Source organism: Fomitopsis serialis, assembly GCF_022376445.1.
Source record: "Fomitopsis serialis strain Sig1Antser10 chromosome Unknown B0H18scaffold_98, whole genome shotgun sequence".
Lineage (NCBI taxonomy): Eukaryota > Fungi > Basidiomycota > Agaricomycetes > Polyporales > Fomitopsidaceae > Fomitopsis > Fomitopsis serialis.
Window position 1 is genome coordinate 118653 of NW_025955058.1, and position 27874 is coordinate 146526.

The window sequence follows — 27874 nt, forward strand, 5'->3', positions numbered from 1 at the left end:
TGACAGGCTCAGCATATGATCGACGTATGTCCATGTACAACTCAGATAGCGATGACAGTAGCACCGGGCGAGAGTCGGAATCTTTCGTCCCGAAAGATTGGGAAAAGAGTTCGAATCTTTTTACCCATATTTGGTATGAATGATTAGTAATATGATTGCAAACATTATGTTCGATCATTGTGTGCACAATATTGGAGACAGATTCCTAAAAAGATTGTAGACATTGTTTTGAATCATTCTGTGTGCAGTATTGAAGACAGATTGGTGTAAAGATTGGAAATGAGTTTTGGTCATAACATCTCTGATCTTTCAATGTAGAAGCTTGCAGAAAGTTCTCAGATGCAGAATGAATATTTTGGGCCAAATTGATTGTGAACAGACATCAAAAGGATTGCAGAGTGATAAGTTACAATCTTGTTTCTCCATAATCACATCATGTAATATTGACAAATGATTGTGACAGGCTTCACAATCCTCCATGTCTAATGTATTCCAAAGGTCTTTCAAAGGAAGTTTTGAGTTCTGTGAATACTGTCTTTTAGGTATGAAAGATTGGAAAGTATGATTGCAATCCTATCACAGCACATGTGTGCAGAAAGATGGTGATAGGATTAGAATGCAATTTTGAAGCTTGTGTCTCTGATTGAAGTGTAACATTGTTCATGATCTCTCCACAAACTCTTCTCCTGAAATATTGGGAACATTGTACTCAAGATTTGGGCATGAAGTATTGGAAATAGATAGCAGTGGCACACCTAGCTGCAGTGTACCCTCTCAATTCCAACAGCTCACATGAAGAGATACATGAAGTATTGTGACCATGGGGGTGACAAATCATGTTTGTGATCTTTCAGGGAACAAAGATAGTGAATGAAAGTGTGCCACTCCTAAAAGATTGCAAACATGTGTGTGCCACTTGTGAAAGATTGCAAACAAATGGGTGCCACTCAGAGCAGATTGTAAAGAAATCAGTACTGATGCCATCTGGGACCAGCCTCTGCATATGTAAACATGGTCAATCACACTGGACTATGACTTGGATAGGCAGACAAGTCAATACAGTGACAGGCTGACTAATATATGTAGTACATGTATATGTATAAAGCACATACACTGGATAGTACAGCCTGAACATTGGGACAATTAGTGGTGTTGCAGGTGATTGTACAGTGTAATTGTACAAGGACATGTAACATGCTTGTACAACTGCCATGCATATGTATTGCTACTGTACAACTACCTGTGCAACTGTACAAGGAGTTGTACAACTACTTGTACATCTACTTGTACATAACAACTTGTACAACTACTTGTACATCTACTTGTACAGGGACTTGTACAACTACCTGTGCAACTGTACAAAGACTTGTACAGCTACTTGTACAAGGGCTGGTACAAGGGCTGGTACAACTACTTGTACAAGTAGTTGTACAACTACTTGTACAGTGACTTGTACAAGGGCTTGTACAAAGGCTTGTACAAAGACTTGTACAAGGGCTTGTACATGGGATTTGTACAAGGACTTGTACAAGGGCTTGTACAAAGGCTTGTACAAAGACTTGTACAAGGGCTTGTACAAAGGCTTGTACAACTACTTGTACAACTACTTGTACAGGGACTTGTACAGGGACTTGTACATCTACTACGTGCAGTCACAGAGCAGTGCGAGCAGAACTCTGAGGCCGGGCAACGTACAGCACGACGCACACAGTGATCGTGAGCACGTAGGGCCAATTCGCTACGTGCACAGACAGCCGATGGATGGACAGCATGCGCGCGCAAGTGAGCAAGCAAGTGGGTGACAAGGCGGGTACAGGGCATGACAACGCCCAGCACGACACAGACACGGACAGTGACCATATGCATACAGGGTGAATACCCTGTGTGCAAACATGGCCGAGGAACGGACCATGTGTGAATGGCCGAAGGACAAGCCTGAGGGAGGGCGAGTAGGCAGTAGACATACAGGAACGCACAACAGAACACACGCCACCCGCGAGCGCAGAGGGCAAAAGCCCCGCGTACAAACACAGCCGACACGCAGAGCCATACCGACGAGCAGCGATGACTGCAAGCGGACGGGAGCGAGCGGGTGACGGGGGAGGGCGAGCAGCTGGGAGAGACAGCCAAGCGGCTGGGAGACAGGCGAGGACGAGCAAACCGCAGGGCACGGACGGGCAATCGGATGGCGGAGGAGGGCGAGCACACGGCGAGGGAGGGCGAGTGGACGGCAAGGGAGGGCAAGCGGGTGGCGAGGGAGGGCGAGCAGCTAGAGAGACAGGCAAGCAGCTAGAAGACAGGCGAGAACGAGCGGACAGTGAGGCGCGTGCGCGAGCGAGCAGACGGCGGTGAAGGGCAGCAAGCGGCTAGGAGACAGGCGAGGACGAGTAGATGGCGGGCGCAGACGGGAGCGAGCAGGTGGCGGGGGAGGCGAGCGGCTGGGAGAGACATGCAAGCAGCTGGGAGAGACATGCAAGCAGCTGGGAGACAGACGAGGACGAGTACACAGCGAACGAGGACGGAAGCGAGCAGATGGCGAGGGAGGGCAAGCAGCTGGGAGATAGGCGAGGACGGATGGACGGCATGCACAGGATACGGCGACGTGCAGCACAGGCTGCACAGCGCAAATGTCCACCGCAGGCACGCAGAGCTAACACCTTTTATGCAGACGCCTTTCATGTTGACCGAGTCAGCACCTTCGACACCTCGGGGGGCTCCGGGAGGCCTCCTTGGACGTCGGTAGCGTCCCTCGGTGTTGCAGCCTTCGATGCCTCCTTCGGGATCGTTGGCTTTGACACAACCTCCTGCGGCGTTGCAACCTTGCAGGCTTCCCGAGGCGTAAGCGGGCTGAGTTCCTCCCTCATCGGTGTCGGAGGTACAGTCGACCTCAATGGCTCTACCCTCAGAACTGCTGGGACCCAAGAAGTCGAGGGCGAGCAGGCATGAAGCCGAAGACGGAAGGGCAGGCCCGGGTGGGCGGTGGTCGGGTAAGAGGACAAATGCAGGCAGGAAAGAACGTGTTGGCGGGCGGGTGGTCGAGCTAGCAACAGGGCGATCACGGGCGTACAAGAACACGCGGACAGGGTAGGGGTGAATGGGCGAGAGAAGAGCAACGAGAACGGGAGGGCAAGCTAACGAGAGGATGGGCATACAGGAAAGACTGGCGATGCGGGTGCGAGAGGGCGGGCACGTGGGCATAAGAGGGTAAGCGGGTGGGCACGAGAGTGCAAGCAGGTAGGTGCGAGAGTGCAAGCAGGTAGGCGCGAGAGGATAAGCGGGCAAGCAAGAGGGCAACAGCGAAAGGGCGAGGGCGAGCCAGGGAGAAGGATGGGAATGGGCTGCAATGTGAGGCAGGGCGGGCGGGCCATTCAACAGGTGGGCGAACAAAGCAGGCGGGCGCGTAAGCTGAGCAAAGGAGACAGGGAGAGCGCGCGGGCGGGCGTGCAAGCAAAGAGGGCGAGGGCGGGCACGGACTGGCGGGACTGGCGGACAAATAGGCACTGCAAGTTGTTGCTTGTCAATGCATTTGCTCGAGCATGGTGACTGAAAACAGAAGCCGTCAGTAGGAATGCTAAAAACGACCGACCTTGGGTTTCACGCCTCTGCTTTCCTGTCTCTTCGTTCACCACTCCTACCCGTCATTCGTTCTGTCCCTCTTCCTCCGACTGTGCTCGGTTATTGTGCTCAGGCTTGCGCACTCGGGCTAGTGGGACGGCACGAATGCCTCGCGTCGGGATGGCAGTCAATGACAGCTCCGCCTAACGGGTCGATATCAATTGTACTGCGGCCTCAATTGATGGCTCAAACGGTGTAGCCACATCACCGGTGTTAGTACCCAGTAAGCTTAAGTCGCCCGCCTCGGTCGGATCCTTATCAAGTGGTGAGCCAAATGGGACAAAGCGCAGGACCTTGCGTTCGCGCAACAGCCATCTGGTGGTACCGGTGCCATCACAATATTTGGTGATGTGATCGAGAAAGCCCGAGTCGGGAGCCTGGGTCGTACTAGTCGAGCTCTATAGCCTTATCGTGAAGATGGTCAGAAGAATTGTCATCGATGTGCCATGCACATTCACAAACCTTTAAAGAAGGCCTATGGCCATGTTCACCTGCTGACGGCCATGTTTGCACACAGGGTATTCACCCTGTATGCATATGGTCACTGTCCGTGTCCGTGTCGTGCTGGGCGTTGTCATGCCCTGTACCCGCCTTGTCACCCACTTGCTTGCTCACTTGCGCGCGCATGCTGTCCATCCATCGGCTGTCTGTGCACGTAGCGAATTGGCCCTACGTGCTCACGATCACTGTGTGCGTCGTGCTGTACGTTGCCCGGCCTCAGAGTTCTGCTCGCACTGCTCTGTGACTGCACGTAGTAGATGTACAAGTCCCTGTACAAGTCCCTGTACAAGTAGTTGTACAAGTAGTTGTACAAGCCTTTGTACAAGCCCTTGTACAAGTCTTTGTACAAGCCTTGTACAAGCCCTTGTACAAGTCCTTGTACAAATCCCATGTACAAGCCCTTGTACAAGTCTTTGTACAAGCCTTTGTACAAGCCCTTGTACAAGTCACTGTACAAGTAGTTGTACAACTACTTGTACAAGTAGTTGTACCAGCCCTTGTACCAGCCCTTGTACAAGTAGCTGTACAAGTCTTTGTACAGTTGCACAGGTAGTTGTACAAGTCCCTGTACAAGTAGATGTACAAGTAGTTGTACAAGTTGTTATGTACAAGTAGATGTACAAGTAGTTGTACAACTCCTTGTACAGTTGCACAGGTAGTTGTACAGTAGCAATACATATGCATGGCAGTTGTACAAGCATGTTACATGTCCTTGTACAATTACACTGTACAATCACCTGCAACACCACTAATTGTCCCAATGTTCAGGCTGTACTATCCAGTGTATGTGCTTTATACATATACATGTACTACATATATTAGTCAGCCTGTCACTGTATTGACTTGTCTGCCTATCCAAGTCATAGTCCAGTGTGATTGACCATGTTTACATATGCAGAGGCTGGTCCCAGATGGCATCAGTACTGATTTCTTTACAATCTGCTCTGAGTGGCACCCATTTGTTTGCAATCTTTCACAAGTGGCACACACATGTTTGCAATCTTTTAGGAGTGGCACACTTTCATTCACTATCTTTGTTCCCTGAAAGATCACAAACATGATTTGTCACCCCCATGGTCACAATACTTCATGTATCTCTTCATGTGAGCTGTTGGAATTGAGAGGGTACACTGCAGCTAGGTGTGCCACTGCTATCTATTTCCAATACTTCATGCCCAAATCTTGAGTACAATGTTCCCAATATTTCAGGAGAAGAGTTTGTGGAGAGATCATGAACAATGTTACACTTCAATCAGAGACACAAGCTTCAAAATTGCATTCTAATCCTATCACCATCTTTCTGCACACATGTGCTGTGATAGGATTGCAATCATACTTTCCAATCTTTCATACCTAAAAGACAGTATTCACAGAACTCAAAACTTCCTTTGAAAGACCTTTGGAATACATTAGACATGGAGGATTGTGAAGCCTGTCACAATCATTTGTCAATATTACATGATGTGATTATGGAGAAACAAGATTGTAACTTATCACTCTGCAATCCTTTTGATGTCTGTTCACAATCAATTTGGCCCAAAATATTCATTCTGCATCTGAGAACTTTCTGCAAGCTTCTACATTGAAAGATCAGAGATGTTATGACCAAAACTCATTTCCAATCTTTACACCAATCTGTCTTCAATACTGCACACAGAATGATTCAAAACAATGTCTACAATCTTTTTAGGAATCTGTCTCCAATATTGTGCACACAATGATCGAACATAATGTTTGCAATCATATTACTAATCATTCATACCAAATATGGGTAAAAAGATTCGAACTCTTTTCCCAATCTTTCGGGACGAAAGATTCCGACTCTCGCCCGGTGTAGCCTGATCAGTTCGACCCAGGAGATTATAGTTTTCCTTGTCCAATGGTGCGCGGTCACTCGTGTCCCGATGTGTTGGTGCTGACCTTGCCGAGTAAGTTTCTACGTTCATACTATATGGTCACGTACGTGCTCGTACATGATATCATCCCCGATATCATGATCTGAACCGCGAATTGGCTAAGTGATGAAACTACAAAGTCGACGACACAGTCTGCCTCTCATCCTCGCCGCGGTACACTCTATATTTTGATCATGGAACTAAGTTGCTGCTATTCTCACGTCGTGACTACGTTATAGCTTATCCTCGTACTGATATCTTTGGGTCCGTGTTTGGCTCTTCTCGCATTGCTTTGCATTGAATAGTAGTGATTTAGCGTGCGGTATCGGTATGTAATCTTGACTTCTTTTCTAGTTTCCTGCTTCTGACGAGAATAATGTATTTGCTAGGCACAACGTATCAATCGTAGGTATGCTACTTCAATTCACTGGCATCTGATCTGATCTCGTCTGGACCATCCCACCAAGGACAACCACAACAAATGCTACCAGATTTCTCAGCAACGCGACAGTAAGGATTGACATAGATGCTCCTTATTCAACCATCCTCATCGTTATAAGGTCCCGTCGCTCATACAACTGCTGTCAAGTGCCATTGCGGATACGTATCTGACAGTGTCTCTGTGCTGGATTCTCCGTGGTTCTGGAAGTGGGCTTCCTAAGTACGTAGTCTGTTTGATGTGTCTGCATGCTGAGTTGGTGCACTTTGCTCATGCAGTGTCACTTTACAGCACCGCTGGGATAGTGTCGCAGCTGACACTGTATGCCATCAATCGTGGCGCCCTCACTTCGTCAGTGACTATCTACTGTGTCAACGGTGGTATGACTCGGAGCCTTACGTGCCGCGGCAGGGTTACACAGCTGCTGTCATTTGGCACCGTGAATAATTCAGTTGCTGAGCTGATATGCTGACTCGCTAACAAACATCCGCTAGTACTTCATTGAGCTCTACCAAGGGTCATACATCATCGACATCTTCGACATTCCTGGAAGCGCACGTAGGTCAAGTATTTCGACGAAGATAAGCTATGATTGACGGGGTTGTTTCATAGTGTACGTCAACTCACTGCTCGCTGTGTAAGTGTATTCTGTGACATGTCCTCTCGGATCGCCCCGATTGAATGTGTTGCAGACTGAATGTACGCCGACATATACGAGAGACTCTACACGTCTATTCCGATTTTGAGCTCAACGGCTCAGCTGGCGACTCGGGCCACCAGCCTTCGGTGCGCAATTCGCTACGAGCGACAGAGATGTGATTTGGGTTGCCAATGGTACACTAGATGCGGTCTGACAAACTCAGCGATGTCAATCTAACTTGTGCACATTGAATGAACGGCTAAAGACACCGACTCCTTCTCGCTGGGAGACTTTCTGTGCGCTGTCTAACTTATTTCATGTGCGTATGATTCGGTACTTGCATCTAATCAACGTGTTCGATTCTGGCTTTCTCTTCATAGGCAATGAACTCCGAGATGGGATGTCTCGTTGATGTCTCGCACCGTGTCCAACATCGGCACACCAGTCGCAACCCGAGCTCGTATGAACCCACACGCCATGTCCGATTCATACACTGCGTCGTCCGGCACGTGAAGTGGATCTACAGGGTAGGCAGCAGCAAAGCTGGGTTGCACGCGCAGCGGGAAAATGTTCGCATAGCAACTTGGCGGGAGATGTGTCGGAAACAGTGGCACATTATATGGGCTGTGCCACTACTTACGGCACGGCTTGCAAGACGACGCGGTTTTGCATTTGATGACCGAACGAAGCGATGGGTGCGCGGGCGATGATTGGGACGCCGTTGACGGGCAGCAGAAGGCGCGTGGAGGCAGTTGCAGTAGTCTCCCGTGGGCAGAGTCGACAATCCCTTCAACCTTCGCTGGCTCCGAATATCCTTGTCTAACAGTTGCAGACGAGGTTCTGTGCCAGGCGACGAGAATGGGCCGCGGGATCATCGGGCCGGGGTGCCGAGGACGATCGTGGCGCTGCGTTCAACAAGGTTAATCCTTACCGCATTAGGTAGACTAAGGTAGGTCTGTAAGACACCTCCTATGCTCGATTCTTCTCATACTCCGGCAGCAAGGATCCTTGTCAAGGTGCAACCCGGTTGTGTTCATCCCATCACAGGCGAGTGCATGCACTGCCGCAGGACGGCCACCGAGACAGCACTTGGCCAGTTATGAACACGCAGAATTCTAGTGAGTCTCATAGTGACAGATATAGTATTTTTGACAGATGCTATCACGCACTTTGTCGCATCGGCACTCATAGAGTGCTTCGGACACATGTGAATCACATCAGGGCACTCTATGACACTTCAACCTGACACCGACAACCCCGACTCATTCTGGACAGCGACCAGTCGGGTAACACAGATGCGACATTCATGTTTATACAATTATCGGAGCAGTCTGATGCGAGGCTGACATGCAGCAGCTGCTGGCATCCACCTCAGTCGCCGAATTCTCTCACTCGTATTTATTGCCAGTCTGAGCATAGTTAAAGTAGGTACTCCTGAGTTCGCTTTCTTCCTTCCTCATGCGCGGTCCCACTTTCGCTGTAGCCACTGCCCTGCTGGGCGCATCGTTCTTCAAGTCACGGTTTGCCGAAGCACACACCCCCACCGACGCCCAACTGGACGACGTGAAGGATAATCTCTGGCTCGCCGCACAGCAGACGTACGGCCCTTCCCTTTGTGTTCCTTCCCTCGTCGACTAACACTTCACATCCGCAGATGGGAACTCGGCACGGAGGCAGAGGCTCTCGTCGAGTCCGATGCCCCTGCCTGTGCCGTTTTTGCCGACACCCCCCTCCCGCCTCCTATCGGCAACAACTCCTCGTCCTACAACTACACCGCGCTCCGGCCTGTCCTCCAGATCGCCTACAACGCGGCGTACAACCGCTCGAACGCGACGGGCCCCCAGCCGATCATGTACGTCGAGGGCGGCGCGGCCGGCGACCCTGCGTCCATCGGCATCGCAATGCTCATCGCGAACTGGACGGGCGCGCCCGAGCCAGAGCTTGATAGGCCGGAGCTTGCGGACAGCCCGTTTGGTACGTCGGTCGGACAGGGCGTGTCCTATGCGCGCGCGGCGGAGGAGCAGCTTGAATATTTATTGACGGTCGTGCCTCGCACTAGCGACGGTGCGATCAGTCATCGTATTGAAACGACACAGTTATGGTTAGTAGTTTGTGCATGTCTGGGAGATGTGGCTAACACTGCTTCACACAGGGCCGATGCCGTCTACATGATTCCTCCATTTCTCGCTTATTATGGTGTCCTGTCCGGCAACGCGGCCAGTCCCTTGTCGAGGAGGCATATAATCAGGCAAGTATGCGTTCGTGCTCAGATCACCGAATAGTTGATGAACGGAACCGGCTGTTCGACAACGAAGAGATTGCCAAATGAGCCCTGCTTGAATCACTGCTCGTCTTCCGTACTGACTACATCATATCACACATGATTCACCGCTCGCGCCATCACGAACGTATGCTGACCTATACTCTACAGGTCAAACTTTACCGCGCGTATCTCTCCAACACCACTACGCCTCTATGGCAGCACATCCTGCTCGGTACGGGAGCCTATGATCCCGGTTATTGGTCAACAGGTAAGTTTCAATGGTCGGATAATAGAGTCGTTTCCGGGGCCACGAGGGCATTAGCAACGTATGGGACCACCTACCACAACGACTGAACATGATACTGTACAGGTAATGCATGGGCCGCTGCGGGCATGGTCCGCGTCCTCGCCACGATCCAGCACTCTCAATTCGCCGACACCATGGTCAGCGAAATGAAGGACCTCTCGACCTGGATCGTCGAGATCCACAAAGGGATGTACACTTTGCAGGCGAGCATCACTCACTCCCTACCCTCGCGCACGCGCACTGACGTCAGAGCTCTCTCCTGGCAGGACTCTTCCACCGCGCTCTTCCACAACTACGCCAACAACAAAACCTGGTTCCTCGACGGCTCCTCCACCTCCCTCCTCGCGAGCACCGTCTACCGCCTCGCAGCCCTCCAAGGCGTCAACACGTACATCCCCAACGCCGAGGCCGCCCGCGACGCGCTCTCCGCCCCGCGGGCACCGCCGCCGGCTACACCTCGTGGGGCACCGGCGACGGCGTCGGCCCCGCGACGAGCTTCACCCACACGAGGGCCACCTCCGCCGCCCCCTCCAACACGGCGACGGCGAGCTACGCGGTGCCGACCCCGACGGGCGGGGGAGCGGGCCTTAGCCATTTCTCCCCGGAGATGTGGCTCACGCCCGTGGTCGACCCGTACAACTGGAACACGCAGGGTGGGAGCTCACCCGAGGGCCAGGCGTTCGTCGTCGAGATGTACGCGGCGTGGCGGGACTGGGTCGCGCTCGGGTCGCCGGGGGCGAGCGCCAGCCTGAGTGCGCGTCGGAACGGGCCTCTCGTCCGGAAGTCGAGTAGGTTGTGGGCGGGGTGGTCGCGGCGAGGCTCGGATGGGAGGTCGCTGCTGCGGTGAGCCCGTGGGTCAGTTGGATGGGTTTGTGGTGAGCGTGTTGCTGTTGCTAGGGTATGATGCTCGAGCCTTGGAACGGCTCGAGATGCCGACTCATTGTCACTACGACACTCACTCTTTTGGGCTTTCTGTGCATGATTTAACTTATCCCACCGTATGATTCGGTACTTACGTCTAATTTTAACGTTCAGTTCTGGCTTTATCGTCAAACGGAGATGAGGCCCGCCCGAGCAGGGGTGTTTCGCACCGCGTCCAACATCGGTCCATTATGCAACACAAGCTCGTATGAAACCACATACGTCGTGAACGATTATACTGTCAGTCGGCCCAGTATAACTGGGTCTATTCATCCGCGCACTGGGTCACAGAGCGCAGCGGAAGTATGCGCTACGGCGCTTCGCACCGCATAGCTGTAGGGTCTGAGGTTTGTACATTCTGGGCATGTCGCAGTTGCAAACATTCCGCTTCGCTCACATTTCGTCCCACCCCTTCCTGCTTATGCTCGCCCGAGACAGTTGTCAGCTGAGCGCTGAGCATAGATGGTGGTAGCCTGGAGATCGAATATCAATTGATGTATTGATACAGTACAATTTGAGGGCTGTAGGCCTAAGCTTTGATGAAAGGACGTTGCCTGAGTACCTTTGTGTCCGCGTCCGACTATTGACTTCCCAGCCGTGTGTTTCCGACCTCGCTGACGCTACGCTCACTCGCACCAGTACACCGACGAACCGGTCTCCTCGCGCATCCCATCAGACCTTACGTCTGTCTCCATCTTGCTGCGGAGCGTCTCAAGCATCGCCAGATCATGGTCCTTGGTGATGACAGAGCCTGGAGTGACACCGTCTGGCCAAGCAATCGAGGTGTTGAGATTGTACGGAAAGCGAGCCGTCCCGTCCCTCCCAGCCCAGTCGAAGTCAACAAGATACGCGCCGCCTGGTCGGAAGCTGTTCGCCATTTCCTTGTCGGCCACAACGACATTCGGTGCGCGAAGGTCGCCGAACACGAGGTTGTGCCTGTGCAGCTCCTCGATGGCTCGGGAGACATCGTCCATGACTTGCGGTGACTGAAGGCGCTCTTCTGTAAGATCGCCGCCGGGAACAGCTTCCATGATAACCATTGACAAGCCGCCCTTGAGCTTGCAAAAGAAAAGTAGCTTCGGGGCGAATCCCGCTTCTGCGAGACGCTCCTGCGCTTCGGCGCCGTAGGGCCCTGAGACGAACTTTACGTACACGGTAGTTGCAGCACCTTCACCGTAAGTCGCCAGGAAGATCGCCCGACCAGTACTGAGTTGGTGTGTAAAGAGAAGTAGCTTCGGAGGGTTTTGTCAATGTATCGAGGCCTGGGGTGGTAGAAAGCCCGCTCTTGGAGAAACGGTGCGCCGATATGCAGCTTGGCATATGACCTGCGCAGGTCCCGCGCGAGCTGTCGGAAGACGTGCAGCTGTTTCGCGATCGCATCTACTCCTGCCGAAGACCCACAGGGTAGCCCCAAGACCCAGAGGAGGTCGGAATGAACTATGTCGGTGGCATATACCGCACGGAAGGTCATAATGGTCCCGACCATCCCCACGAGCAAGCATGGACAGCAAGAGGAGTAGCGGATGGAGTCGTACTTGTCAAAGACAGACGTCAGTGGATAGCAGTGTCAACTGTAGTCTGCTTTTACTTACGGCCTGGTTCACCGCCCCGTAGAGGTGTTGATACGTGGAGACCGACTGCACGTCTGCAGGCCCGTTCAGGAGCTTGTCTTCCACAATGACATAGGGGACTTCAAACCCGTTAGCAACGGGGCAAGTTGCGGTATGGTCAATCTCGGTCAATATTCTCCCTTGCGCTCCTTGCGCTCGTCCGTCTCGTGCCCGTCTGCCTCGCTCTCGCCACCATCCTGCATGCCCTCGTTGTCACCCTTACTGTCGTTCTTCTTGTCCTGGCGGTAGACGTGTTTCGAGTCGAACAAGGGTTGGTCGAATAATTGGGCGAGAAGGCCCGAGACAGTGTTTGAGTACTCGGGCTCCAGCTTGTGCCGGGGGTCATTGACGGCGGTCTTCAGGCGCGCCATGAAGGACACCATGTCAAAGTCGTCGGAAGGCTTGAAAGCGGTCGGATTGTTGGTGGCTTCGTTGAGCGACTCCCATGCCTCGGCGAAAGCGGGCTCGTACAGTGATACATGAGGTCCGTAATCATCGTGGGGGCAAACACCGCCAAGCGACAAAGGAGCCTGGGTTTGTGCGCTGACAAGGTCTGAAGAGCATTAATCAATGATAGTGTGCGAAGAACACAGAAGTAACCAACCTGTCGGTACCAATCCCTGTACCTGTACCTAAGGCTGTTTCATGCGCTTGTAGAGCTTAATGATGTCAGCTAAAATCGGAGGTTTGTGTCAGATGGGACTACACAAAGAAACAATGACACGTACCCCGGAGGAAGGCCAGCAATCTGATCCTCCCACTGTCCGACGCGGTTGCCACAGACTCCTCCACAACGTCCGCAAGATATCGACCATCCCCGAAGGTCGCGAGAACTGTTGAGGACAGAGAGAAGCTCTTCAGCTCATACCAGTCGTCGATAGCGGTGCGACTCAGTGGCGTCGTTGGAAGTGAGCATCCGTCCTGCGTCGGTACAGCCGAAGCATTAGCGGTACATGCTTTTCTCAAAAGCATATACGCACCTCAGAGTCTACCAGACGAAGCTGGTAGTCCTCAACGCTGCCTACCGTGAGGCACGGTTGGCCCAAGTAGTCGCTGAAGGAAGCCTGCAGGACGTCGTCGACCTTGATCTGGCTGTATGGAACATCGAACGAGATACAGCTGTAATGAGGGGGCATGTTATGCAGGAGGTGAATCGAACAGGCATGCTGAGACTTCGCCCGAAAGTCGGATCCGAGGGGCGAAACGTGTGGTAAAAGCAACCCAGGCTGCGCGACCGCCGTCCCCCACTCAAAGAGGTCGCGTTGACTCAACGTTGAGAGTCTGCGCAACGGCAGCCAAGTCGGAGTGTGGCGGTGGGCGCTCTGGCCACGGCTCGACTGAGAACCTTGCGCGGCTGAGCCACCTGTCGCGAGCGACCTCTTCCTCCGCCCTCATCCTGCATCGTTCGCGAACGATAGGTACCTTCACTCTTTTTCGACTCACCATCTTGTGTTCTCGCTATGTCCGACTTTGACTACTCCGACGGCGAAGAGGACGTCCCCCTTGCAAAGCGTTCTGGCCGACCACGCACTGCGAACTCGGCGAGGATGGAGAATACAAGATGAAAGGTGCGCTCAAGGCTCCCAGGCCGACGAGCTACACGACACAAGCTCTCTTTGGTACGTCTCTTCTCGTCTCGAACGCGGACCCACATCAACTTTGACCGCACCTCAGACCAAATGATCGCCGGCGACATTGAACCAACCCTGACTATCAACGAGGTGCGCCGCCGTCGCCATCTTAACTCGCGTCGCATAGGTTCGCTCATCACTCTACAGACGTCGTTTGGCCAGAGACAAAGCAGATGGGTGCGTTACATCGTATGAAAGGGGGCAACCAGACGAACTTGCTTGTCGACAGGGCTCATTGATTCTATTTTTCGCAACTTTTACGTGCCTCCGCTATCTTCTGTGAGCTTCACTCTCTCTGCGGCGCATGGTCACTCAGCGCGAGCAGCGGTGACATACCGGGACGACGGTTCGGAACGCCGTATCTCATAGATGGCAAGCAACGGTTGACCTCGATACGAAGGTAAAGTTCCATCGCCCTACACTTTTCCGTACACTTACATCCCTGCTTCACAAACAAGATTCATGCAGGGCGAAGTGAGTGTTCGTCGCTCGTGTGTATTGTTCCTTTGCTAATGGCGTTCTCTCAAGATTTTGTGTATGTCTCCTGTTTGCTCCCCCTCACATCGCTGACGTCATGGGACGTGGATAGTCAAAGATCCGTGCGTCCCTAACTTCAGGAAGCCACTCCTGCGTATTCATGGTCGTCTAGAAACACTGGCGAGAGATTCACATACGAAGACATTGGCGTATTCAAAGGGGTCAAGGTGCTGCCTGAGCGATACAAGAAGATCTTCCGTGCGAAGCAAATCGTAAGCTATCACATTGTCGAACAGATGTGGAAAGTCACACCGGTGATAGGTCTGCATAGAGTATCAGGACATCACCAACGCGAGCGAGCGGGAGATCTTCCAGGTACGTTCCATCCATGCCTTCTCATGGCCTTCTCACGAGTCTCATTCCACTTTTACCAGCGCGTCCAACTTGGAATGGCGCTGACTCTGGCAGGTATGTGCAGTGCCACATCACGTTGTATTCTCGTGGCGTCTTACAGTCACTCTCAGAAAAACTGCAAGCCATAGCGTCTCCGATGGGCGAATTTATTCACGACCTGCAGGCGCAATACGTCAGCCCAAGCGACGAGCTCGGGCTCAGTTCACTGCTCGACTGGGATGTTACGCGAGGGAACGACTTCCGGTGTCTCGTGCACGCGGCGCACTCGGTCGAGCGATGGCCAAATGTAAGCACCTTCCCAGGTCCGGAGGGGCTGCGGAAGTGGCTGGAGCGCGACGAGGAGCCGGAGTCCAAGTTTACCACAGGTCTGCACCAGACAATGGACATCTTCCTGATGCTCGCGCGCGAGCAGAACGGGGCGATGTTCAAGATGGCTGACGTGAAGAAGCTTGCGCCCGCCGAATTCATCGCGATCGTCGTTCTCATCCACACGTGGAAGGCCAAGCTCAGTGTGAGTGCGTTCAAGAAGGCGATCCGGGACATGCGCAAACACGTACGCGAGAAGGAGCACGACATCCGGACGAACGGTCGCGTGATGGCCCTGCTGTGGGACTTCATTAGGTCTATGAAGCTGGAGAAGTACAGGGGCCAGGACAGCACGGAGACACCGGTTGCGAAGGTGCGGCCGCTGAAGCGGAAGCGCAGGCAGGACGAGGATGACTCGATGAGCGTGGATAGCGAGGAGAGGAAGGCCCCGGCGAAGAGGAAGGTGGAGGCAAAGGAAGACTTCCCGACTGTGTCCCAAGCGCATGCGATGGCGTCTCGTCCGTCTCCTGTATCTCGCCCGCCGTCGCATACGAGTCGCCAACCGTCGCACACCAGTGGCCCGCCCACGCCTATGCCCCCTTCTCAGCCATCTTACTCCGCGGCGCCCTATCCCACACCGCCAGCTCATGACCGACTCGCCGCGCTGCGGGCGGTGAGAGAGATGGGGCGGGACGTACCGAACTCGCAGACGCACCCGTCGAGCGTGCCGTTCTCTCCGTCACACCCTTCGACATCGAGTATGCAGCAAGGGGGTCCAGGCACGCCGATCACTGATGCCGAAATGGCGAGGATGGCTGCCCAACAGCTGATGAGCAACAACCCTGTGTGGCCTATGCCGCTCCCCGGGCAACAGGCGAACGGCCATTATCAACCTCCTCAGCATCCGACATATCGCTACTAGGTGCGTGTCTTTTGTCTATCCGAGTCGCGGCTGCTGACTATGTTGTCCAGGGCTGGAGAACATCCTGACTGGTACGGAGATGACTAGTATCGAACGTATGGTTTTGTCGCGGGCTTGCGCATTGTAATGTATAATACGTACTTATCACCTTCATATTCTGAATGTTCCCTTGCCGTGACGCATAGAGATTTTGACCCAGAACACTGCAGGCCTGGGTATGCGATGCTTGCACAAGACATACAGTATCACCGCAAACACGCGCGTAAGCCGGTATGAACATTTGAACAGTCGGGCCTGTCGCGGCGAGTCGGGCTCGAAACTCGAGGAGCGCTACTATTGCGGCGGCCCGCTGCCCTGGTATGTCCTCATCTGTCGTCACCTTCAACATGGCACAGCTAAGGCGAGTGTTTGCTTACCTACGAGCTCCGGACGCTTTCCCGTATATCGCATGGGTCGACGTCGGGTTGAACGTGGACAAGCCTTTGGCCTTCAATGTTAAGGCGGTAAAGCGACTCGGAACGTGAACACAACGAACTTGGGTATGAATGTGCCTCGTTGGCGTACGCGCCCTATTCACGAGGTACGCATGACGACTTGCCTGAAACCATGCGATGACAATTCCTCTAGTAGGTTCTGTGACCGTCCCTTGCAAACAAGCCATTGCCGCGATCAAGCAAGCCTTGGGAGGAGCCATTGAAACCTACCTCGATCATTTCCCCAGGTCTGAAATGGAATTGATTGCAGTCTTGAATCGTAAGTACGGTCTTGCTCGTTGTGCGCTGGGGTGCGGCATGACGTTATGGCCAGTCGTGAGCCATGATCCCCGTCAGGGTCGTTTTCATGGGCCGATGAACAAAGTCCCTCGCGTACGTCAATCGTACAGTTTGGTTTTGGTGTATCGCCTCTTACAGGACCAGGATCGCCGCAAAGGCACGAAGCCGCAAGAGTCCTTCGGACAGTGCTCGACTCTGCAATCATCGCAATACTATCCACGTCAAGATTGGCCAGACGCCGTGCGTAATGGAGTCCATTCTCTCTGCTCCACTGTCCGTGCGATGTATCATCCCGTCTTCGCCAAGCGGAGATGTCCAAGCCATTCGAAAAACGCAGCTACTTCCTCGAGCGTATGACGTGCGCTCGAGTTCGTGACCGTAGCTTGGCTTCTCTCCACGGAACTACAGAGGGAACACTTGTGTTGAGCGCGGTCAGTTGCACCATTCGGTGCTCGAAGAGCATGATATGCAATTCGAGGGATGACGTCAAGCTTGACGGTGTCGCCTTCGCGCGCATACCTCTACACGTCTGCAAAGCCTGTCCGCTTGATCACAGAATGCAGAAGAGATCGGGGACGGCGAGTATGACCCGGTGGTGCACGCTGAATGTCGCTACGTATCGATTCACGCCTCAGACGAGGTGAGTACTCGATCAGCATGCGCATTCCTGGCCGCCTGACCCATATAGCACAGGACGTTCGCGAACTGTTGTGCTGTCCGCATTCCTCCGGCATAGCCGGTCCTCACCTCCTGGCTCGGGTGCTGTCTTCGCTGACGGCTTATCAACTACGCTTACGACTATATCTACCTTGGGCCCACTACGGCGACGACGAGATCGCCCCTTGACACGCCGTACGCAAGGTAGCGCGTCTGTTCAATGTCCCAAAGTATGCTCGCGACCCAGACCGCTACTACGCCGGCCTGACGGCCGACTGAGCGGGCGGTGCCCCGTCTCCCTCTCGCGGCCCGCACTTCCTTTCAATTTGAGTCGACAGTCAGTGCAAGACAAGCAACACATGATCCGACGTGCTGAACGGGGGGACACCGCTCCTCGCGAAGCGGCGAGCAAGGAAAGCGACGTGATCGCAGTCACGTAACGTACGGGTAAGGACTCGGAGGACACTCGCACCATGGCCGGCGGCGAACGGTGGCACTGCGCTCGGCGGCTTGGTGTTCGGGGACCTGCGGGACGTGAACCTCGCACTGACGAGGGCCCGATGTTCATCGACCTTGACCAGTTCGGCAAGGAGGGCGAGCCGAGGCGAGGTACCCCGCACGATGAACATGACGACATCGAGTGGCCCGAGGGGGGGCTAGTGCGGGAGGAGCACGGCCTGCACATGTTGCAGTCTATGCTACAGACATGGCATACGTAGATAGGCAAACCACATTAGCTGCGTGTTTCGCAGAACCGTAGTCCTGGTCGAGTCAGTGGAACTTGTCGGCGGCGACATGCATTCCATATCTTCCACTAATCCACCCATACAAGCATCTTTTGCGAATCACGGTCAGTGTTGTCAAGTAGCACGTCGATTGAAGAGGCAGTGCGACGCCGACAAGCACGCGAGCAGTCGAACGCACCACAACGGATTGCACACGACGAAAGCATACATACACACGACAAAGAAGAGTCAATACGGTCCCCATGTATAGATAACAGCCCTAAACAAAGCAACGCAACGCGACACGACAGGGCGGGACAGCGAGACGTGCGAGCAACACGCACGAGCGAACAACCGCGCCTCAGCCGACCTTCCACGCCCAGAACGGACCTGCAAACAAGCGCGTCAGTCATGCTCCGCGCGTCGGACGGCACGAACACGCACCGAGGGGGTCCATCCGCTCGTGCTGGGAGCCGGTCCACAGGCCGAGCACGCCCATCGCCGCCGTGTGCCCGCCGATCTGCACGCCCTCCGTCGCCCACTCCGTCGGGTCTCCCTCGTTCTCGCCGAGCTGCCCACGCCCGCATCAGCAACGCGCTCCATTCTACGCGCGGGCTTTACTCACCAGGACGATGCGCCAGTGCACGGACCCGTCCTTGACGACGGACACGGTGCCCTGCAGGCGGCGGACGGTCCCGTGGCGCCGTTGGCGGCAGTCTCGCCCTCGATGTTGAGCGTGGGGCGTCGGGAAAGGCGGGGACGGCGGGCGGGCCGTACGACGCGACGCGGAGGCGCATGGGCACGATGCGCACGGCTTCCGGTAAGCTCGGGGTCGTTGAAGTCGGACGAGAGCTGTGGGGACGCAATTAGACAGAGTTAGATAACGAGAGGACGGAACGCCACGTTGTGCGAGATGAGGTCGCGGTAGTCGAGCCAGCATATGCACCGGCGCCAGATCCCCGTCACGCCCGCCCAGTCCCAGCCGTCCGTCGTGGGCGGCTCTTGCCCGGGGCCGGCCCGCCAAAGTCGTCTCGCCCCTTCCCGCTCGCACGCGTCCAGTCGCCCTGGAACGCCGCGAGCGCGCCGGTGGGGGCGGGGATGCTGCCCGCCCTGCCCGCCTCGCCGCCGCCGGAGCAGTCGATCGGCGCAGAGCCCGTGCGCAGCCCGTCGAGCGTCGTGAGGCCCGCGAGCTCCGCCGCGCCGACCGCCTCGCACAGGTTCGCCTCGACCACGATCCTCACCGCCGCGAGGAACGCCCAGTCGGGCATCAGCGCGCCGCCGCGGCAGGCACGCGGGGCGGCGGCGTGTGCGCCGGCGAGGAACGGCTCGGGGAGGGGCGCCCAGTCCGCCTCCTCGTCGTCCGAGTCGGGCTCTGCGCGCCCGCAGCTGCCCTCCTCCTCTGCGTCGCACGCGCCTTGCCCTTGCCGGTGGGGCGGGTGGGGCGAGCGGGGATCTGGTCGACGACGTGGAACGGGCCCCAGGCGCGCCACGGGCTGAGGAAGCGGAGGTTGTACACCCGCATGCGGGCGAGGCGGCGCGCGCGGCGGGCCTGCGCGGCCGCGCTCAGGTCGAGGGACATCCCGCGACGACGGACGCGCCGGCGATGAACGTCTCCGCGGCCAGGCGTGCGGGCGTCGTCGTCGGCGAGTCTGCTTCTCCTCGTCGTCGGACTCGGACGCGCCCTCGGAGCCGGAGCTCTCGTCGTCGGACGCCGTCGCTGCCAGGCGAGCGCGCGGGATGGAAGCCCGTGAACGCGACGACCCGCCCGAGCGCGTCCATCATCCGCGCCTCGTCTGCGGCAGGCCCTCGCCCATGATCCCGCCCTCCCACTTCCGCCCGGACATCCGCCGCGCGAGCACGGCGGGAGCCCCTTCGCGACGACGTCCTCCAGCCACTTGATGTTGCGCGATCGGTGCGAGCGGGGACGGCGGGCGTGGAGCAGCCGCAGGAGGCGAACGGGAGCGCGGAGAGCAGCGGATCGGGGCGGGCGACGGCGGGAAGATGGGGTAGGACGGGAAGCCGGGCTGCGGCGTGGACCCGGGGATCGTGTTCGCGGCGGTGACGCGGGGTTGGCGTGGGGAGCACGGAGATGGTGGGCGGGTACGGGAGGGCGGTGCGTGCGACGTCGACGAGGGTCTCGAGGGCGTGCGTGCAGCGCCCGATGTCGTCCTCGTCCCGCGGTCGAAGAAGCTCGCGGCCCAGATGCGAGCGCGGAAGGCGGCGCCCCAGTCCCACGCGGGCTCAGCCTTGAGGTCCCAGTCAGGCGCGCGGCGCGGGTCGTCGAAGGTGGAGAGAAAGACCTCGCGCCAGAGGTGGTTGTCGGGGGAGTGGTAGACGAGCGCGGAGAGGGCGCGGCAGGTGCGTGCGAGGGCAGCGATGGCGGTGGGGAAGCCTGCGCGGGCGGCGAGGATGAGGATGTGCTCTGTGAGCTCCGCGGGAGGGCTTGGATGGACGCGGGCGGGGCGAGGGCGGGATGGACATGGTGGCTGGGAGGACGAGTGAGCAGGGCCGGGGCGGACTGCCTTCTCGCACCGAAACGACGCACCTGGGAGCGTCCGTGGATGGACCGAGCTAGAGGCTGGTAGGCTGGTGAGGAGAAAGCTGGCAGCATCATGAGCATCGAGAGCAGGAGGAACAGAGGACGCTAAAGAGGCAGCGGACCTGATGACTGTGCTCGTCAGATGCCTGCTGTAAGCTCCCGCACTCGGTGACTAAGTGGGGCCAGCGGGCGCACCAATTCCCCGCGGTTCGTCCGCAGCGTCGAGCAGCCCGTGTGCGCTGGCGGTCGCGGCGACGAGGCGCAGAGTGGGAGACGACGGCGGGCAGGGCGAGCTCGCCGGCGACGACCGCAGCCGGGCGACGAGTGGGTCCTCCGATCTCAGATTGGCGTCCGGGCCAATGATCGGGCGGCCCGTGCTCGCCCAACGTGGCGCCCCGCCGTGTCCCATTCTCGGCCGTGCACCCACTCGTCCACCGCTGGACACTCGCCCTCGCATGCCGCGCCGTGACGTCGACGCAGCGCCTCGACCCCGCACCGCCGCGCTCCTCCTGCCGACCCATCTCCCGCCGTGCGTGCTCTGCTGCCTGATCCCCGCCTCACTCAGCCCATGCACCTCGCCGTCGCAAACCGCGCATAGACGACCGTCCTCGCCGGCGCTGGGACTGTGAAGGGCACCATCCGCGCGTGTCCGTCCCCTGTATGGACAGCGCGCAGGCGGCGTCGTCCGTCCCGCGTACACACACTGCCGGCGAGACGAGCACGCAGACGACCCGCACGCAGACGACTGCTCCCGCACCGGGTCGTCTCGCAGCCGTTTTCTGTGCACCCCGCGCGTGTCACCGTGCGGTCAATCGACTCGGGGGACACGGCAGCTTGATGCGCGGGGTGCTGCACCTCCCGAGATGCCCGCCCCGTATCTCGTGTTCGCAGCGCGCGACGTCGGGACACTCGACGGCGTGGTCAGGCGGGACATACCGTCCCGCACTACGTACTCGTACAGTGCTACCACCCCCGCAGCAACCTGCACGTTCCGTGCGAAGGCATTCGCTCTCGGACGCGTGCTCTCAGACGCATGTGGCACGCGCACGTCCGCTCGCCCTACAGACACCGGAACCGCCCGCCGACGATGGCGACGCACTCGCCGACACACCCTTTCCTCGCGTTTACGAATCGTCGATTCCTCGACGATGCGTCGACCTGTACACGTCCAGCAACATCAGAAGCATACCATAGAGAGACAGAGACGTACATTCCGGACTTTGGTTCGTCGATCTTCCGTACTGACTCGCTGCCTCGTCTTGCGCCCGAGGTAGTCGATAGGTACAGGTTTCTTGTAGTCTGCGCCCCTCGCTGTCAGTAGGCAGACGTGAGATGGGAATGGATGTATACTCACCTTCACTCTTAATGACTAGCGTCGTACCGGATTCCTGTTTTGCGAGACCAACGGGGTGAGTATCACTGGCGTCCCGCACAAGAGTCGAGAACGGAACGTACCACTCAGCCAGCATTCACGATCAAATGACGAGCCCTTGGCTACCAGACAACGTGCGACCGTCGCGGCGCACTCACCCATCATATGGCCTGTTCCGCCTCAGGAACTCCGACTTCAACGGCTCCCTACAAATGGGACATGATATTGGTTTCGCCTCGTCACCAGGCGGCACAACGACATAGAGGGCTCGTAGCTCAGCCTCACGCTTCGCCGCTTCTGCGGCCGTGCTGCACTCGAACTAATCTTACGGCCATCCGCACGCCCCTCGCCCTCGACATCAACATAGCCATCGTATATCCAGCCCTGCAACGTCGAGGTCAGTAGTGAACGCGACAACCGTACCAGAGAACGTACCTCGACCGAAACGAACCAGCTGCGGCTGCGACCGCGGCTGACTGCCTGACCCGCCGTTCGACTCTGGCTGGAGTGCATGTCCAGATGATCGTCACGACGGGTCCCGGGCTGCCAGACGACGTGCGACCGTCGCGGCGCACACACCCGTCGTGTGTCCGGGTCAGGTGGAGCCACGTCGGCAGCTGCGACTGTCGTTGCGTTTGTTGGACGACGCGGTTCACGGTGTAGCAAGGCCTGAGACGCTCCGAGCCTCGCATCAACCTGTGTACACGCCCAGTCAGAGCCCCTGCAAACACATTATTCAGTGGTACCTACTCGATACTAACGGTACAGCCGGAGTGCATTTCGACCGTTGCAAACGGTAAAGCCGCCTCCGGCTGGAGCTGTGATTTCCTCGTTGCAAACAGGCTGGCCGGACTGGTTTCTAACAAGCCGGCCGAGCGTATCTCAAACCAGTTCAAACAGTCCGGCCGGTGTATCCCTAAACACATATATTCTGGACATGTATGGGATGGTGCGTGCACCCATGATCCATGGTATAGGAGGGCGCGCGCGATCGCGCGCGCCCTCCTACATGGCATGTGTACCGGCGTCTATTCTGCCAACGTATACGATGTGTGTGCACATATATCTGCTAAATAGGAGGGCGCGCGCGATCGCGCGCGCCCTCCTACCGAGGTGTATTTGGGCATGCATATCATGGTGCGCGCACCCCTGATGCATGTCAAAGGAGGACGTGCGCGACCGCGCGCGCCCTCCTTGTCACGTGCCATAATATTCCACACATGTGACTCATCTGTTTGCATGATGGTGTGATCAGTCCCTTCCCTTTGATCCACAGACCATCTGTGTGCGCCAGGTACGTTCTTGCTCTCACCATGTCCCCTACCACAGCACTCAGCGCTGGCCAGTCACCATGGACCGTCCAGCATGGTCTGACCGGATTCGTGTCGTCCTCGAAGCTGCTGTGCTCGTCCGGCTGATCCACAAACACACGGAGAAATTCGTGCAATCGCTCGTTCCCGTCGGTCCCGCATACGGCCCGCTCACCATCTACGAGATCTACCAAAAATGACACGAGCACATGAAGGAGTGGCTCCGCATCATATGCGTCCGTACAATCACCGACCCGCAACCCCTCAACATGCTCTATGTACGCTCAGAGATCGATCGACTCGAAGCGGTCATGATCGCATTGGCCAACTTCATCACCCCCTTGTACAGGCACTGGAGCACCCCCAGATTGCCCGAATCATTGCGCATCCACACTCATGATCGTGATGAATGGACGCACATCGCGCGGTCCACTATCAGTCTCATGTGCTTGGTGAGGGAGACTGTTGATTACTGGCACAGTATGTTCTCTGCATCACAATTAGTCTATTCAGCATACTGACTCATCACACAGAAATACTGGACAAGAATTATGGCATGTACCACACCTTTATTACATCGGTAGGGGTTATGGGGACAATCGAGACGACCCAGGGTGCTTTGGCGCCCTGTAAACCCTAGCTAACCCTATAGACGCCCGAATTTTAGCACCCGGAACACCGCACGCACTGCTCGGGCACGTGACTGTGCGTCCGCGACTCACAGCGTGCACACAGAGACTGAGCAGGCCCGTGCTGCAGTGCTGTGAGTCGAGGACTCACAGCAGGCACAGGGAACGTGCTCGCGCCCCTCCCACTGCCCTCCTGTGCGTCGCGGACGCACAGCAGAGCAGGGCTCGTAGCGTGGGAAGCGCCCGCCGATCGCCTGCCCGATCGGGCAGGTGCCAGGTCGTACGCTTGCCCGGGTGCACCTGCTGCTCTGTCCACTGTACGGACCACGCGTGCCGCCTGTGCGTCGACGACGCACACGGCCCCGTGCACTGCTGTGCGTCCGCGACGCACAAGAGGGCAGTGGGAGCTCGTTCCGCGGGGAGCGCCCGCCGATCGCACGCCCGATCGAGCAGGCGCCACTCGCCCGGGTGCACCTGCTGCCCTCTCAGCCGCACGAACCACGCGTGCCTCTTGTGCGTCGAGGACGCACAGGCCCCACTGCCCTGCTGTGCGTCCGCGACGCACAGGACGGCAGTGGGGGCTCGTCGTGTGGTGAGGGCCCGCCGATCGCACGCCCGATCGAGCAGGCGCCACTCGCCCGGGTGCACCTGCTGCCCTCTCCGCCGCACGGACCACGCGTGCCTCTTGTGCGTCGAGGACGCACAGGCCCCACTGCCCTGCTGTGCGTCCGCGACGCACAGGACGGCAGTGGGGGCTCGTCGTGTGGCGAGGGCCGGCCGATCTCGCGCCAGATCGCACAAGCGCCCACCCGACGACCTGCCCGTGACTGCTGGCGGTGCAGAGCGCACGCGTGCTCCTTGTGAGTCGAGGACGCACACCCGCGACGTCGCCGCTTACGACGTCCATGCGGCGTTGTGCGTCGCCGACTCACAGCGGCGAGGCGGGCGAGATCGAGCCCGCACCCGTCAGCCACCGACGGGCGCTCGCTCGATCATGCCCTCCTACCGCCATCTCCATCCCCTCCCACCTCCTCCCCACCTCCCTGTCGCGTCCCACCAGGCCCCGCACCCCGCCGTCAAGCCCGCGGCACGCCCCGGTACCGAACGCAAGGCCCCGCGCGAGGAAACACCCGCGGGAAGGCCACGTCATCACGACGTGGCCCGGCCAGCAAGAGCCGGACTGCGAGACCGCCCAATGGCGGCTCGCGCTCGATGGAGGAGGACTGGAGGAGGGTTAGACAGACGAGAGGGACGGGCTACAAGGTGAGTAGCCCGTTGTTTGACCCATCCCGCCGTCTCCCGCCCGCCCGCTCGCAAATCCGGCCGACCTCCACCTCCACGGCCACACCCCGCCATCCACGCCCCTCGCAACAGCGGGGGATGTGCGTCCTCGACTCACACGCCCCCCGCGTCCGCTTTTACGCCACCCCGTCCGTCTCGCGACCGCCAGCCCGCCCGGCAGGCCGGTGTGAGTCGAGGACTCACAACGGCCGCACGCACGCCCTCCGGACCCACGCGCCCTCAAGGCTGCCCCACGCGCAGGGGTGTGCTGGCAGAGCACCCCGCCACACGCCGAGCCCACCCGCCAGTCGATCGACCGGCCCGCCCGCTCGTCAAGCCCCCCGCCCGCTCGTTGCCCACCTGCCGTCGATCTCAGCCCACCCCGCCGTTTACGACCGGACGAACGGCTCGACGGTGTGCGTCGCGGACGCACACGCCCCACGCGTTCGCCGCCATGCCCACCGCGCGCCTCCACCGCCCCATACATCGCTCGCCAGGCCGGTGTGAGTCGGCGACTCACACCGGCTCCTCAAACCCCTTCTACCGCCTGCCAAGCCCCGTCCCGCTCGTCACGCCTGCCCCACACATCGGGAGGCCCCGCTGACGCACTCCCCCACCCGCCGACCTCGCCCGCTCGCCCTCGTTTGACCCGCCTGCCGAGCCCGCCGACCCGCCAACCATCCCGCCACCTCCCCGCCTTCTACGACTCGACGCACGGGCGGTGCTGTGCGTCGCGGACGCACACACCCCACACGTCCGCTTCCACGCCCGCCACGAATCCGCACCGCCCGTTCCAACGTGGCCAGGCTACGACCCGACGCACGGGGCGGTGCTGTGCGTCGCGGACGCACACACCCCACGCGTCCACTTCCGCACCCGCCAAGCATCCGCGCCGCCCGTTCCACCGTGCGCCAGGCCGGTGTGAGTCTGCGACTCACACCGGCTCGTTACCCTCCCACTCTCGCTTGCCGGACCGCTCCCCATCCCTCACGGCTGCCCTATGTGTAGGGGTGCGTCCAACGTCGCACCCGCTATGCTCCGACCTCGCCCGCCAATCCCCGTTGGCCCCGTCTGCCCGCCTGTCGAGCCCATCCACTCGCCGTCGATCCCACCTACCCCGACATCTACGACCCGACGAACGAGTCGGCGGTGTGCTTCGCCGACGCACACACCCCACCGCGAGCTCGCCAAGCCCGCGCCCTCGTCGATCCCACCCACTGGCCATCGATACCACCCGATGGCCATCGATCCGCCCACCCCGCCATCTACCGCCCTCCGAGGAACGCGGCGTGTGCTTCGTCGACGCACACGGCCCACCCGTCTCTTTCGGCGCCCACGCGCACCTGTTCCGCGATCACCAGCTCGCCTGGCAGACTGGTGTGAGTCGCCGACTCACACCGGCGACTCGCCCGCCCTCTGCCGCCTACGCGGCGCTCTCGACAGCGCTTTGCGAAGGACGGGACTGTGGCCACACACCCCCGTCGTCGGCGCGCCGAGCCCCGGCTGTTGCTGCGTCACCAGTCCGACATGCCCGACCGTCCTGTGGCGAACACAAGGTATGGCTGCGTACACTTTCGGTGCACCCAGCCATGTCTCGTCTTTGCCCGCACGTTGCGACGTCCCAATCGGACGTACCCTACTTTGTCTGACATTGACTAACTGGGCGCCGAGCACCTCATCTGTGAGTCCGCGACTCACAGCTGCCATGCAAGCCCTTTCCCACTAGACTGCACCTGGGACCCACTCTCACTGGGTCTCTCGGGACAGCGTGCATACGTGTGCTGCGTGCAGTCGATGTGCCTTGGTGAGTTCCGATAATGTGATGGCTGCGTGCGTGTCAAATGGCGAGTAAGTACATCTTGAATCCATTTATTTCCCACGAGGGCGTAGGCATATGTAGGCAGTATAAGGTAGATGCACAAGGACGTGACTATGTATAGTAAGGAACTAGGAGCGGGTGGTTCAAAGTAACAGTAATAACACATGCATGTACAGTAGTTCCAATAGGGAAATATTCAGAGCAATGAGGGGTCGAGGATGATAAATGACATGGACTCCCACATATAGATGCCAAGTTCGAGAAACAGTGTTTGATATGCATGAATAGTTTGACTTGGAGATGGAATTGGGTATTGTGCACTGGCTTCTAATGGGGCTCGTGATTGGTGTTCTCAGGCACAATGATAGTAAATATGATGGGTGCTTTGGTAATGAATGTGAACTCCTCAAGTACCAAAGAAACAAAGGTTCCCTAAGCTAATGATTTCAAACTGTAACTAACTAATGCTGAATGATACAGTCAATTATCAATGTCCTGCTTATCTCAATTGGAACACAACAACACCCAGTCATGCTGTCATGGCAATTGTGTGGATGTATACAGGTGCAAATCATGGATTATAGCACAGAATTGTTGAGAATGAGGCATAGTATAGGTACAATGACATTGCACAATGCTTTAGTAATCAGGCATGTACTCACCCAATTATTCCAATAATACCACATATTCAGTACCTGTATGTAGAGGCATTGTGAGGCATATTCTAGCACAGGACAAGGAAATATATTGGCCTTGCATATATTGACATTGAATACAATACAATCATTCATTGAATATGCAACAGTGTCCTGCACTGCGATGGGTGGA

At 57.3% G+C, this 27874-nt stretch overlaps 9 protein-coding genes across 9 annotated transcripts; 4 read left to right on the forward strand and 5 right to left on the reverse strand.

Moving 5' to 3' along the window:
- Positions 1 to 2391: 2391 nt before the first annotated feature.
- B0H18DRAFT_1123450 (uncharacterized protein) lies at positions 2392 to 2946 on the forward strand (the record flags this gene model as incomplete). The annotated part of the gene is made up of 1 exon (XM_048034693.1): positions 2392 to 2946. The coding sequence occupies one exon, from the start codon at positions 2392 to 2394 to the stop codon at positions 2944 to 2946; it is 555 nt and encodes a 184-aa protein (XP_047888521.1).
- A 3453-nt stretch (positions 2947 to 6399) lies between these two features.
- B0H18DRAFT_1033734 (uncharacterized protein) lies at positions 6400 to 7409 on the forward strand. The gene is made up of 6 exons (XM_048030196.1): positions 6400 to 6521; positions 6572 to 6672; positions 6742 to 6889; positions 6945 to 7008; positions 7063 to 7087; positions 7143 to 7409. Exons 3-6 carry the CDS (start codon positions 6833 to 6835, stop codon positions 7267 to 7269), a joined length of 273 nt encoding a protein of 90 aa, XP_047888522.1. The 5' UTR covers positions 6400 to 6521; positions 6572 to 6672; positions 6742 to 6832; the 3' UTR covers positions 7270 to 7409.
- A 961-nt stretch (positions 7410 to 8370) lies between these two features.
- Positions 8371 to 10990, forward strand: B0H18DRAFT_1096454 (uncharacterized protein). Its single transcript, XM_048032453.1, has 9 exons — positions 8371 to 8688; positions 8745 to 9191; positions 9243 to 9288; positions 9312 to 9338; positions 9522 to 9621; positions 9724 to 9850; positions 9911 to 10138; positions 10171 to 10435; positions 10492 to 10990. Exons 1-9 carry the CDS (start codon positions 8549 to 8551, stop codon positions 10537 to 10539), a joined length of 1428 nt encoding a protein of 475 aa, XP_047888523.1. The 5' UTR covers positions 8371 to 8548; the 3' UTR covers positions 10540 to 10990.
- B0H18DRAFT_1033740 (uncharacterized protein) lies at positions 10969 to 13593 on the reverse strand (the record flags this gene model as incomplete). The annotated part of the gene is made up of 5 exons (XM_048030197.1): positions 10969 to 11787; positions 11877 to 12115; positions 12174 to 12331; positions 12415 to 12744; positions 13569 to 13593. 5 exons carry the CDS (start codon positions 13591 to 13593, stop codon positions 11208 to 11210), a joined length of 1332 nt encoding a protein of 443 aa, XP_047888524.1. The 3' UTR covers positions 10969 to 11207.
- A 521-nt stretch (positions 13594 to 14114) lies between these two features.
- Positions 14115 to 16178, forward strand: B0H18DRAFT_1033747 (uncharacterized protein). The gene is made up of 9 exons (XM_048030198.1): positions 14115 to 14222; positions 14281 to 14296; positions 14351 to 14357; positions 14412 to 14421; positions 14472 to 14571; positions 14621 to 14674; positions 14734 to 14767; positions 14824 to 15941; positions 15992 to 16178. The coding sequence occupies exons 2-8, from the start codon at positions 14285 to 14287 to the stop codon at positions 15939 to 15941; spliced, it is 1335 nt and encodes a 444-aa protein (XP_047888525.1). The 5' UTR covers positions 14115 to 14222; positions 14281 to 14284; the 3' UTR covers positions 15992 to 16178.
- A 125-nt stretch (positions 16179 to 16303) lies between these two features.
- B0H18DRAFT_689897 (uncharacterized protein) lies at positions 16304 to 16827 on the reverse strand. Its single transcript, XM_048039195.1, has one exon. It carries the CDS (start codon positions 16633 to 16635, stop codon positions 16354 to 16356), a length of 282 nt encoding a protein of 93 aa, XP_047888526.1. The 5' UTR covers positions 16636 to 16827; the 3' UTR covers positions 16304 to 16353.
- A 1630-nt stretch (positions 16828 to 18457) lies between these two features.
- Positions 18458 to 19675, reverse strand: B0H18DRAFT_1123454 (uncharacterized protein; the record flags this gene model as incomplete). The annotated part of the gene is made up of 7 exons (XM_048034694.1): positions 18458 to 18486; positions 18541 to 18667; positions 18722 to 18772; positions 18874 to 18948; positions 19000 to 19097; positions 19148 to 19468; positions 19507 to 19675. The coding sequence occupies 7 exons, from the start codon at positions 19673 to 19675 to the stop codon at positions 18458 to 18460; spliced, it is 870 nt and encodes a 289-aa protein (XP_047888527.1).
- Positions 19676 to 21694: 2019 nt separating this feature from the next.
- B0H18DRAFT_1123456 (uncharacterized protein) lies at positions 21695 to 22520 on the reverse strand (the record flags this gene model as incomplete). Its single annotated transcript, XM_048034695.1, has 5 exons — positions 21695 to 21793; positions 21846 to 21934; positions 21990 to 22023; positions 22293 to 22391; positions 22443 to 22520. 5 exons carry the CDS (start codon positions 22518 to 22520, stop codon positions 21695 to 21697), a joined length of 399 nt encoding a protein of 132 aa, XP_047888528.1.
- A 4218-nt stretch (positions 22521 to 26738) lies between these two features.
- B0H18DRAFT_1033754 (uncharacterized protein) lies at positions 26739 to 27266 on the reverse strand. The gene has a single exon (XM_048030199.1). The coding sequence runs from the start codon at positions 27210 to 27212 to the stop codon at positions 26922 to 26924; it is 291 nt and encodes a 96-aa protein (XP_047888529.1). The 5' UTR covers positions 27213 to 27266; the 3' UTR covers positions 26739 to 26921.
- Between the last annotated feature and the right edge of the window lie 608 nt (positions 27267 to 27874).